We start from the raw sequence: 12,026 nt of genomic DNA, 5'->3' as shown, positions 1-12,026 counted from the left end.
TGCAGATCGACTTGATGAGGAGTGATGAGGACTCAATGGAATGGACAACCTCATGGACAATAAAGATTCTGCTTCCCTGGAGCTTATGTTCAGGTGGAATTGGAAGCTACTTCTGCGGGAAGACTGCTTGAAGTTCACTGTGCAGGCGAAGTGGAGCACTGTTTCCCCAAGGGCTATTGAGAGCTGGCCTCGCCCTACGCGGACACAATTTGAAAGAATATAAATTGCAGAGCAGCTAAGGGGGGTAGGGGGCATCACTTGAGGTGGCTTCTATTAGCGTCAATACGGCGGAGCCAGGGGACTTAGCTGGAGCCTGAAAACTTCACGCCAAACTCAGACTACAACCCCCCAACCTTCTCCTCCTGCCCGCCCCCCTCCGAGCAGCGGGGGCCACAGCGGGGGCGCTGTCTCAGGGGGACCCCGGGGAGACCAGGGTGCTCGGAGGAAGTGGACTCCGCATCCGCGTCCCCTGACTCCCGATCCCTGCCATGGGCTTCGCCCTGGAGCGCTTCGCCGCAGCCGCGGGCGCGGAGCTGGAGTGCAGGCTGTGCGGCCGGGTGCTGGACGAGCCCCTGTGCACGCCGTGCGGGCACGTCTTCTGCGCCAGCTGCCTGCTGCCCTGGGCGGCGCGGCGGCGCCGGTGCCCGCTGCAGTGCCAGCCCCTGGCGCCCGGCGAGCTGTACCGGGTGCTGCCTCTGCGCAGCCTCCTCCGCCAGCTGCGCCTCCGGGGTGATCGCGGCCGCTCGCTCCGGCCGCACGAGCTGGAGGCGCCCGCCGCGCGCGGGGACTTCGGCGCGGCCCGCCGCGGGGGCTGCGTCTCGGGGCCGGGCGGCCGCGGCGGCGAGGACGTGCCCGCGCGGGGGGGCGGCGGAGCGGCGCTCGGGGCCGGCCGGGGCGGGGGCGCGCGCGGGGGGCTGCCGGGCGGCTGCCGCGGGAGCGGGCGGGGGCCCGGGCCACGAGTGCTCGCCTGGAGGCGGCGCGAGCAGGCGCTGCTGGCGCAGCTCGGCGCGCTGCAGGGCGAGGTGCAGCTGGCGGCCCGCAGGTACCGGGACAAGTTCGCCCAGTACATGGCTCACGTCCGCAACTTCGCCAGGGACCTGGGCGGCGGCCACGGCCCGGTAAGCGCGGAGGGCTGGGCCCCCGGGGAAGGATCGGTCGGGTTGGAAAGAGGAAGGTTCGTTCTGTAGGTCAGGACTCCCGGGAAGGTGATGGATGCCCTTCCTTACCATGCAGGAGGACCCATCCACCCGCCCCGATGATGTTACTATACGGTTCTTCATCTTCCCAATGTCTCAGTAGTGCAGTCAGCAAGGATTGCTCCCTTTCTATTTATATGAGGATTGGGAAGAGTTAAACAGCTTCAATTCCAACTTTTCCACGAAGAAGGAGGTTATTAGGAAAACTCATTTGCTCACCCAGAAACCTTGTTCCCCCTCTTTCTGACTCCTGCCCTTACCCTCTCTGCCTTATATTTTGTACCGTTGGCCCTTACCTGAGACCAGGAAGCAGGGACCTCTCCACCCCTGCCTCCCTCTCCCACTGCACCAGCACCCTGAGGCCTGCTTAAGTAACCCCCTCCATTGGCTCCGAATGACTTGGTTTCCCTGTCACACTGCCCATATCAGCCACCTTCTACTCAGTGCAGGGAACGTCTGGGATGTGAGGAACTAGAGTTAAGAGATTAAGAGATGATATTTGTTTTAGATCTGAAGAGTTCTTTGCATCACCCCCACCTTCCCTTAATAACCCTTACCTGCCTTCTTGTTTCAGTATTGGTGGTGGTGGTGTGTGTGGTGGTGGTGGTGGTGTGTGTGTGTGTGTGAGAGAGAGAGAGAGAGAGAGAGAGAGAGAGAGAGAGAGAGAGAGACTTGGGGAACCAAGTCTGAGAGCAGCTACATCCATCTGGGGTCAAAGAACTCCCCCCCAACCCCCCCTCGCGCTCCCCCTCTCCCTTGCAGCGGCTGTTTCCCTTCTTTGTGGAAGCTGCTGGCCCCAACTGTGCTCTGTGCTCGTGGGCTGCCTGCTTTTAGACCGAATAAACAAGCCTCTTTGCAGCACCCCTTGTTTATAAAGCTGTTACTTCTCTTCTGGAGGACTTCTGCACAGTGTTTGACATTGTTGGTCGCTGCCATGGTGAGCAGGGGTTTAGCAGGACTTGCACTCCATTCAAGGAGCTGTTTCCATTCTTCAGCGTCCTGGTTCTGGGGAGGGGCAACCCGGGGTGCTTCCCATTTGGGACTCCCTCCAACTCAGGCCTGGACTTAAGACGCTTCTGCCCTTGCACCTAAAAAAAAAAAAAAAAAAAAGAAATGTGAAGGGCTAAAATGTTTCTATTCTGATAAACGGAAGCACACTGCTTAATGAAAAGACTGGATAGTACCTATTATTCTTTCTCTATCCTATTTCTATCCAGATAAATTTACAAAGTGAGAAGAGCTAGAGAGAAGCCAGAAATATGCTTTGTAGTGCCAACTCGGGTTTCAAGGTCTTAGGGAAGCAATAGCTGATGGAAAGGAGTAACAGCTAGAATTATATGACCGAGAAGTCCATTCAAAAAGTCAAGCTATGGCCTCAGAAGTGAGGAAAAACTGCCCATGATTTGCAGACTTAATTATCAGCCCTCTCTGTGCTCCTCAGAAATGTTTTCCCACCACCAGTAGGGGCTGCTGTGTGTGCTGCCTGGGAAAAGCTCCTGGGGAAAGGGGGTTATGAGGGTAGCAGCGGTAAAGATGCTTATGAGATTTTATCATTTTGAAGTAATTGCCCATTGCCAAACATATGATATCTAAGGATAGTTAACATCCATAGCCATAAACAAAACAAACTCCTCTAGTCTGGCACTAATTTATCTTATTTTTAAAATAGTCTTTATTAATGAACAGGTTGCAGATATAATTCCTATGTGTTTAACTCCCCTCTGGGCTTATTTTTTTATTATTATCTAATCTTCAGGAGTTATGCAAAACCCAATAAGAATACTATTTAAAATTAGGATTACTGTAACCTGTCATATCCTGTATGACAATAATAATCCAAATAGTAGAGTGGAAAGAAATGTATAAATAGTTCACTATTCATTCAGACTTTCCGAGGTAAAATTTTTACATAGAATACTTCTCAGATCCTTTAACAATGTATGTTACTCCTTTGTAATAGAGGGAAAGAATAAGAACACTTGCAAAGCTAAATCAGAATTCTGTTTTAAATTACAGTGAAGTCAGAATTAAACAATGAATGCTTTAGAATAAAAGCTGCTTAATGTGTAAAAATGCAGTGCCATTTAGTTGAAAATAGTTATTTTTCTCACATGCATGGTTGTTCCCTTCAAATACACACTTTCAAGGTGAATTTAGGAATAAATTAACCTTCCCTCAAATTCAGCCATCCTTAATTGTAAGTTTTTCCCCTTTTCAAATGTTAATTTATTTACAGTGGTGGGGGGGGGGAGCTTTAATGAAAAGAAGTAATTCTATAATCCCATCTAGAATTTATTTATTTTTATGTATATTTTTATGGAGTTTGCTATTTTATCCCCTTTCTTCCAGGGTGGAGAACATAAGCCATTCACCATTCTATTACAACGAGAAAATGACACTTTGGGATTCAATATTATAGGAGGTCGACCAAATCAGGTAACCCACCTTGTTAATGCATAGCTCACTCTTTGCTTATAAAATAATAACTTAGTTTTCATTTGTGGATTTTTAGTACAAAAAGCATCTGGTTTGATCTTTAAAATTATGTTTTCAGATGCTTACACAGACCAGGCAGTATATGCTGAATGAATGAATGAACCATTAAAATCAGTTTTGAAATAAGGGATATTGTTTTCACAGTTACATAGGAAATGCCATGTTAAAGGACAAGAGTAGGTTTGAAATATTTTTGACTCTGCAAATCAATTCTTTTATTTAATTGAATGAATAAAACTTTCTACATGGATGTCAACTGTTTTCAGAACTCATGGGTTATAATCTTTACCGTATTCTGTGCTGTAGTTGCAAAGTTCTATCATATCCTTTAAATACTACATCAACTTAATTTTCACTTTAACTAGAAAAAGGTGGTGAAACTTTTAAAAAAATCATGTTCTTTAATTTTCTCAATAAACTGCCGTGAAATTTTTGCATCCTGCAATGCAGATGTTGTCCAGGGGAACAGTCTTAGAGTTGTTGGCCATATGCTCTATTTAGGTCAGGATGGCAATGGCATATTTCCTCTTTGTGTTTAGCATCGGAAAAACCTAGCAACTAATGACTGCTTTGCTTCTGTCTCTAGGACAGTCCCCATTTATTATGGAAAAAATAGACGTCTTTTCATCATATAATTTTTGTTTCATTTTCCCCTAAGGAATATTGTTATGAATGCTAGTTAGGTGTTTGACATTTGGGTGACATTGGCCATTTTTTAGAGCCTCTTAAAATTCATGCTGAGGAAGACTAATTAAGGAGAAAAATGTTATTTAACCTGCCATGAAGTGAAATGGCATTTAAAATTATATGATGTATTGTTATAAGATATTGGGCATTTTCCCTAAATAAGTTTTGCACTGTAGTTGGTTTCCTGGGACTGGCTAACATGTACTACTTGTACCATATTGGCTATATGTTTGAGGTTTACTCGATCATTAGGCTCATTACACCTGGAAATGTGTAACCATTAGCTTTGAATGGGTTCTCTTGCGGCTTAGAGTTGATCCTTTGGGATTTCACACTTCAGCAAGCTCCCAGTCTTCCTTGTGACTAGAAACAGCCAGAGCTATATTCCCAAATCTGTCACATTATGAGGCTAAATTATATTTTGAAGACTATAACCACATCTCAAACCAATTATGTAGTGAGGCTGGATATGCTTTTTGTTTTCTTTAACTTACAACCTTTTAAAATTACACCCTCTCTTTCAAAATGAGATGCTCTATAAATCATACTGAGGAGCCTGTTGATATCGCCTTGTACATGCCTTTTCCCCATAGTTTCTTATGTACATTTGAAAACATGAGGTAAATAGATAATCTGGCCAGAGATGCTGGACTCATTCATTAAAGCTGACATCTTGATGAATGACTGGTGTTAAGTTAAAACTCAGTGTCAAATCCCCAGTTAAGAAATAGAGTTGCATGTTAAGAAGGGTTGGCAGTGAGACATTTACTAAATTGTCCTTGATCCAACTAAAAACTTTGTTTACATCTTTCTTACTGCTAATGGTTATATTTTTAATAGAATGATCAAGAAGAAATATCAAGAGAAGGAATTTATGTTTCAAAAATTTTGAAAAATGGACCTGCTGACAGAGCAGAAGGCTTGGAGATTCATGACAAAATCATTGAGGTAAGACAATAATAAAACACAAATATGATTCGTGGCAGAAATATTTGACATTTTAAATTTCCAAACTTATTGCTTTACCTTGGCGTGGTACTTATTAGAATGTATATTGAACTAGAGTATATAGTGCATATCTCACCTATATTAATTATTAGTTATCAGGATAAAATAATAAATCTAAATGTGTTAATGAAGTTTCTAAATGTGTTAATTAATACCTCTATTTTAGTAATTGTCTATCCCCATTAACTGTGAAGTTATTTATGTGATAATTAAGGGATTCATTTTTATACCATTTCAAAAAAAGGATGATAGATATCTGCTGAAGGACATTTTAGTGAGGAAATTTACTATTTTTAAACTTGAGATTAGTATATTATGCAGAGTGTGATTTATTTATAAATGTCTTTTAGTACTTTTTAGTTAATATGGTTATCTTCTTTCTGTCTTTTTTACATAAAAAAGAAAAGAAGCACTTTCTTTTCCCTATTGCAAAAACCTGATGGGAACTCTTCATTTTCTGTAGTGTATGTTGTAGCTGTATTGTGGTATTTGGGGTTGGCAAAGTAAATGCTTTGAAGTTATTGAAATTTGGGCTATGATAATGGAATTTTGAGTCACACTGCCATTCACCAACCCAGTGCTTTTGGAATTGTAACTGGCTGAGATAGTATTATTTAGTGTTACTGAAAATGTTTAGGGTACTGTTGTCAATGGGATTATTCCCAATGTATTAGTAAAGGCTGAATAGAAATTTGGAAGGTGTATTTGACTCTGCCATTCTTTTGGGGAAATTCTACTTATTCTAGGTTATATACTCACTAATGTTATCTTAATGAATGCTTCTATGAACTATCCTGATGGAGACTGTTTTCCTTTATTATACTTTGAATAGAGTTTTAGATCTTTTTTTTTCATTAAAATTTTGAATTTTGAATAATTTGAGCTAGGATAGGGGTAAACAGTATAGAAGAGCCAATAGTTCTCTCTTTTGAAAAAAAAAAAAGATCTCATAACATTTAGAAATTAACTGACTAGGCACTTTGAGGAAGAGAGAAGAGATGCTGTGGCTGAAGAGGCCCCTGGTAATAAGTTTTTCTCCTTCCAGTTTTATAGCCAAGAAAGGACAGACCTACTTTCACTGACGCTATCCAGGTTGTCTTGACAGTTTGCCTAGTGGAGACATTTATATGCTACAGTTTCTAAAGTTAGAATTGTCCTATTTCTACTTGTACTTGTGCGGTATAATTTAAAGGGCAACATAATTCAAACAAAAGCATTTGTCCTTTTTGCTTTCTGCCTTATGTCTAAAGCCTTTTGGTTTTTCCAGTTAAATGGAAAAGGAAGGCATGCATTTGATACTATTGGAAGGGCTGGTGGAATTGAATACATATATTGAATTAACACACACACTTACAGATACACACAATAGAAACATGTACTAGGGATTTAGAAAATAATTTATTCTGACTATGTAACAATGTTATGCATGCTTCATTAATGTTGCCTTCAAAAAGAGGAAGAAGAATTTGTCTTATGTTTTGGTATAGTATCAAAAATTTATTGGTTTTGCCGAAACCGGTTTGGCTCAGTGGATAGAGCGTCGGCCTGCGGACTGAGGGGTCCCAGGTTCAATTCCGGTCAAGGGCATGTACCTTGGTTGCAGGCACAGCCCCAGTAGGAGGTGTGCAGGAGGCAGCTGATCGATGTTTCTCTCTCATCGATGTTTCTGGCTCTCTATCTCTCTCTCTTCCTCTCTGTGAAAAATCAATAAAATATATTTAAAAAAAAAAATTATTGGTTTTGTTAATGGAAAGAAGTAATTCTATAAAAACTATGGCTGATAAATGAAGTTCATCTAGACATCTATCTTAGACAATTACTAATATATATCAAAATAACCTTATTTAAATCATATAAGATAAAGATCAAAGACATCAACCTGGAAATCTAAACTATGATTTATAACCTGCTGTAGTTGTAATATCACCTCAACATGCATATATTAACAGTAAATGACAAGAGGTTGAAATTTTCTTTATTGATAGGATTTATCAACATGTCTTTTATGCCAAGATATACTAATAACATGCATATTTTTGTTATAGTTCTAGCATAGATTCATGTGACCGCATTTGCAGTTAAGAAATAAGTTAGACGATATGTATATTTCTGGAATGTTGTCTGTTAAATAGCATGAAATAGTTTGGAAGGGAGATTATTATAAATAAAGCTCTCATATTTAGTTGTCCAGTGATGCCATCATCTTTTCAAAGTAAATAGATATTTGTCTGACTTTATTTTTTATATATACATTTAAATAAGTAGCCTGTTTGTTCTTGTGCATATGTGTGTGTAAAAGATCCCAATATACCAATTAAAAATATTTGATTCTTTTCAGTTATTTTAGTTCATCTGCCATTGTGGGGCCAGTCAACTTTTCACATTTTTTAGCAGTGGAAGACTGATAAGAAATATATTGATTAATTGAAAATGTGCAGCAGCAGAAAAAGAGATTTTAAAATAGGGTTTTTTTTTGGGGGGGGGCATTTGTGCTCAGTGATTTGTTTACTGAACTAAAGTGAATTTCAAATGGCCATGCTGATTTAACTATAGTTCAACAAGTAAATTTGTTAGCAGTATAAAGTGCACCAATAGTTCATATATTATGAAACTACTCATATGACCTACCTGCCACAGTCTGACATATGGCCAAGTGCTTTGAATTCAGTGATATATGATTGAAATTTTAAAAAAAGAAACTGTTAGACAATTTGTTTTTTACTTACAGTGAATACATGATGAAAATATTCTGGCAAGTTAATTGCTTAAAGCACACATTACAACAAGTTATGAATTGTTCTTATAAAATAAAATTTAAATCATTTAGTTGATGGAAGTAAGGAGATATGTTATTAAAAATTTGGTTCTATTGGTTAAAGAGATTTTACTAATTCTAATAAAAATATTAGATATGATAATTTTGCCAAACTTTAACAAAGGCTAATAGCTTCCAAAATAATATTTTTAATAGTCTGTATTCCAGGGAAGCTGATCAAATCAATTCAAGGATCTTAAACGTAAAACAATCACAGTCATAAGGTAAATCTATGTCATATTTTTCACATAAAACAAGGCAAATCTAGTTTTGGAGTCAGTTCCATGGGAAACCATATTTACCACTTTCTAGTGGTAACAGAGGTTCACTTAGGCCAGGAATTCACCATCGTGTAGATCTAAATAAAAGTGTCTTTTGCATGCTGTTTCCACCCCTTCCAGACTCAAAGGACCCACTATCAGAGGCTCAGGCACAATTCTCTAAGAGGGCAGTAGCATTACTGAAGTATCATCATGTTAGATGGCCAAGGGGAGTTGAGAATCAAAGTTCACTGCTGCTGTCAGCAGCTCTTCATCTATTATTGCTAGCATAGGTAGCTAGATGTTAATAAAGAAAGGAAGCAAAAGGAATCCCCCATCAAGACTGGTCATTAGCTGGGATTTCTGAGGGAGAGAGAAAATAAGAAAGGGGAAAGTCCTCTGCTGAGTGCATGCGCAGTAGAAGCCAGGGTGGCAGCCATAAAGGGGAAGTGTCTAGCCTGGGAAAAGGGTCAGATTAGATAAGATATAGGAAAGGGATTGGTTAGAGGGAGGGCTGAGCACAAACCTGCAAAGGACTGGAAAATTGATTGGTTATTTTGAAAAAGTGCCTGATCTTTCTCAAGCCCAGATCGTGTAATCCAAGTTTAACAAAGCTCTGGCGCTCTCTTGCCTGGTAACACTCACATTTGTGCATGAGCATCCTCATTCTTGCTCCATAGCAGCCATGTGGGACTTGCAGCCGCCTGTGACCCCCCAGGAGCTGGGCTCCAAGCGCAGGCCTGGGCACTGTTGAAGTGCAGCCAAGAACAGACTAAGCTGGCCAGATGGGGACAGAGACTAAACTGGACTGCCGTGGCATGGTACAGAATTTTTGGACACTGGCCTTATTTCTGGGCCTGATGAAGACAAGGCTGGGCTTTGGCCCCAGAGGGACAAGAGCTGAACCCAGGACGGTCCTTTGCATTTGCTCCAGTTTCAGTCATTCTTACCACTGCACCACATCATCCCATGAGTGGGTCACCTGAAATGCTTTTCTCACAATTCTCTGAAAGGACCCCATTTCTACCGGCAACATTATTATGTCTGTGATGCTGAAAGCAGGCCGTGCAATTATGACCCCAGAGTGGGGAAAGTGAATAGAAGGGTGGATAGTCATTCATGGGTCTTTGTTCACACTTTCTTCTTCTTACGCCTCCTCCAGCTCCTAGCCAAGTCCGTGTGATGTCTCCCAGCTTCTGGAGACCAGGGATTGGGGGTGGAAGTCTGTGCAGCCTGTGAGAAGAACAATTTGGAGCAGAAAGCAGACTTCTTTATTAGTGTACATAGTAAAATCTCTTCTATGTATTGAGCTTGAAATCATGATGAAATGTAGCACCCAAGGCATTTTCATTTACTTTAGAAACAGTTCCCACATTGAATAATGTCAGGGTAGCACTTTCTAGAAAGTGCTGAGTATAATACTAGCAGAAAGAACTTGACAAATGCTACGTCTCAACAAGAATTTCTTAACTATTCCAGACTGCCAGCTACACTTTTTTTTTTCTGTAATGTTCTATCTTCTGCATTTTATGTGACTACTCTCACTGCTATAGTCAAAATCGTTGGTGGTTATCATGTTTATTTGCCTAAGGCTCTGCACAGTTCCATTACAGCTGTTAATGCAGGAAATTTAAATGCAGATCGGAGCTGAACATGGAGGAATGCTGTTGAAGCAAATCTATGATGTGCTACAGCTGTATGTGCCTGATGGCACAGTGCACTGTACTCCCTCAGAGCAGCCATGCTAATCTGTGTATGCATAAAAAGCATTTGCAAGTTTTCACTTTAGTAGATCACTTGTAAATCTGGTGGACCATTAGTTGTTTGTTTGTGTGTGTGTGTGTTTTGTTGTGTTTTTTTTTTTTTTGGCAAATTGCTGATTAATTCGAACACATCACTAAACTCTTCAATCATACATTGTCATTCCACATTTTATAAGTGTATTTTAACTGTTCAAACAACATTGACTGATTATCTGAAAGACTTAAGAAAGAACTAAAAGCAATCGTGTTAGTGCAAGTAAAGAATTGCATTTTAATGAGATTTGCAATCATGATTAAATGTTACTTACATTGAGTATATTTTTAACATCATGATCTAGTTATTATATAATTATATGTTTAATGTCTCTTGAAAATTACTGTGGTGAAGCGGGAAGAGGATGAATACTGAAATTGAGGCAATCTGGCTGGAATTCCTGTTCAGCCTCTCTTGAAATGCGTGTGGCCGTGAGCAAGCCAGCTGTGCCTCAATTTCTGTGCCGTTCATAGTTACTGTGTACGCAAAGGGCCTGGCACACGGCAGGGTTTTGGAAGCCACTATTGTGAGCCTGATGCGTCTCATTCAGTTTACGCAAGGTCGTTTCTTCTCCAGGGCTCAGAGCTAAGACAGGGGTGGGTATTTCCCTTTGTGGAGAATCCAGGTCCCTCTCTCCCAGCTTCCAGTGATTCCCATTTCCATCGGCACCACAGTTTGGATGGATAAATGTAGGAAGTTTTGAGTTGTACAGTTTTCACATATTCATATGGACAGTCAGATGCAAAAAGGGCTGTTGAGAGAAAACTTTATAACTATACACTCATGATTTAATTCAGTTACTCAACAACTATTTACTAAGTTCCTATAGATGCCAGATGGCATACTCTGTGTTATGAAGGAGCAACAACATCGGTTTCCTGCTCCCAAGTAGCTCATGTGGTAGAGGCCGTGTTTTCTGCCTATACGAGGCCAAGCAGGCTCTAGCGTGAAGCTGCTTCTTCACTTGTTCCAAACATAAATGGGCATCCCCACCTAGTCTTAGTGGAATGACATTGAAGGTTTGATTTAGTGTTCCTGTTCTCCAAGTAGTAGTTCAATTCTTTTTGAGAAAAGAATGACGGGTTATTTAGGAAAATAGTAGAATATGTGCATATAAGATAGCACCGTCTTCTATCGACTGTCCAAGTATGCTGTTTTATTTTTAATACAGGCTATGCCAAGACCTGTCAGTATCCCAAAGCGGCGGTGGAATCTCAGTCATTACCTAGATTCAGGCTTATTGGAAGCCAGATCCTTAGCTAGGAGCCTTTAAGGTATGCAAATGCATACAGTCCTGTGGGACAGCAAGGATAAGTCCTGCTGACCACCAGGGCCAGGCGATCTATAGGTTTTCCCTGGGTGGCAGGTATGGAAATCCAGATGAGTATATACGTTCCTTTCTGGGAGATACTGGGGAGCTGTATTGAAGCAGAGGGAGTGTACAAAGATGGACTCTCTGGCCTATGTTCCCTGAGAGCACTTCCACAGCCTCTGGATGTGTTCCAACCCGAGGCCTTCCCCTAAGGCAGAAACTCCAGGACAAGCAAGTAGGCCTTTCATAGAAAGGCTGGGGATGGCTCATCCTGCTTTCTGTGTAGTGTCCTGGAGATGGTACCCTTCCAAGAACTATCTCCCTATTGTTCCAATCTCATGGGACCCAAAAGGCACCCTCTGGACAGCAGCCACCCAAACTGAGGACCAAATACATAGAAGTGTCCTGCTCTGAGAGATGCTGGAGCTCTGGAGCACTGCAGAGCGAGAACAGGA

The 12,026-nt window shown here is 41.5% G+C and overlaps 1 protein-coding gene across 1 annotated transcript in view; it reads left to right on the top strand.

Annotated features, from left to right (window-relative positions):
* Positions 1-488: 488 nt before the first annotated feature.
* The window catches only part of PDZRN4 (PDZ domain containing ring finger 4), a 350,675-nt gene continuing 339,137 nt past the window's right edge, over positions 489-12,026 (top strand). The window contains exons 1-3 of the mRNA XM_070410418.1: positions 489-1,118; positions 3,546-3,632; positions 5,220-5,327. Coding sequence (XP_070266519.1) covers positions 489-1,118; positions 3,546-3,632; positions 5,220-5,327 — 825 coding nt within the window. The remainder of the gene's footprint in view (positions 1,119-3,545; positions 3,633-5,219; positions 5,328-12,026) is intronic.

This window comes from Myotis yumanensis, unplaced genomic scaffold, assembly GCF_028538775.1.
Source record: "Myotis yumanensis isolate MYYU_CA2020_CCGP unplaced genomic scaffold, mMyoYum1.0.hap1 SCAF_3, whole genome shotgun sequence".
NCBI lineage: Eukaryota > Metazoa > Chordata > Mammalia > Chiroptera > Vespertilionidae > Myotis > Myotis yumanensis.
Note: the sequence above shows the minus strand (reverse complement) of the source record. Positions and strands in the feature narration are given on the sequence as shown.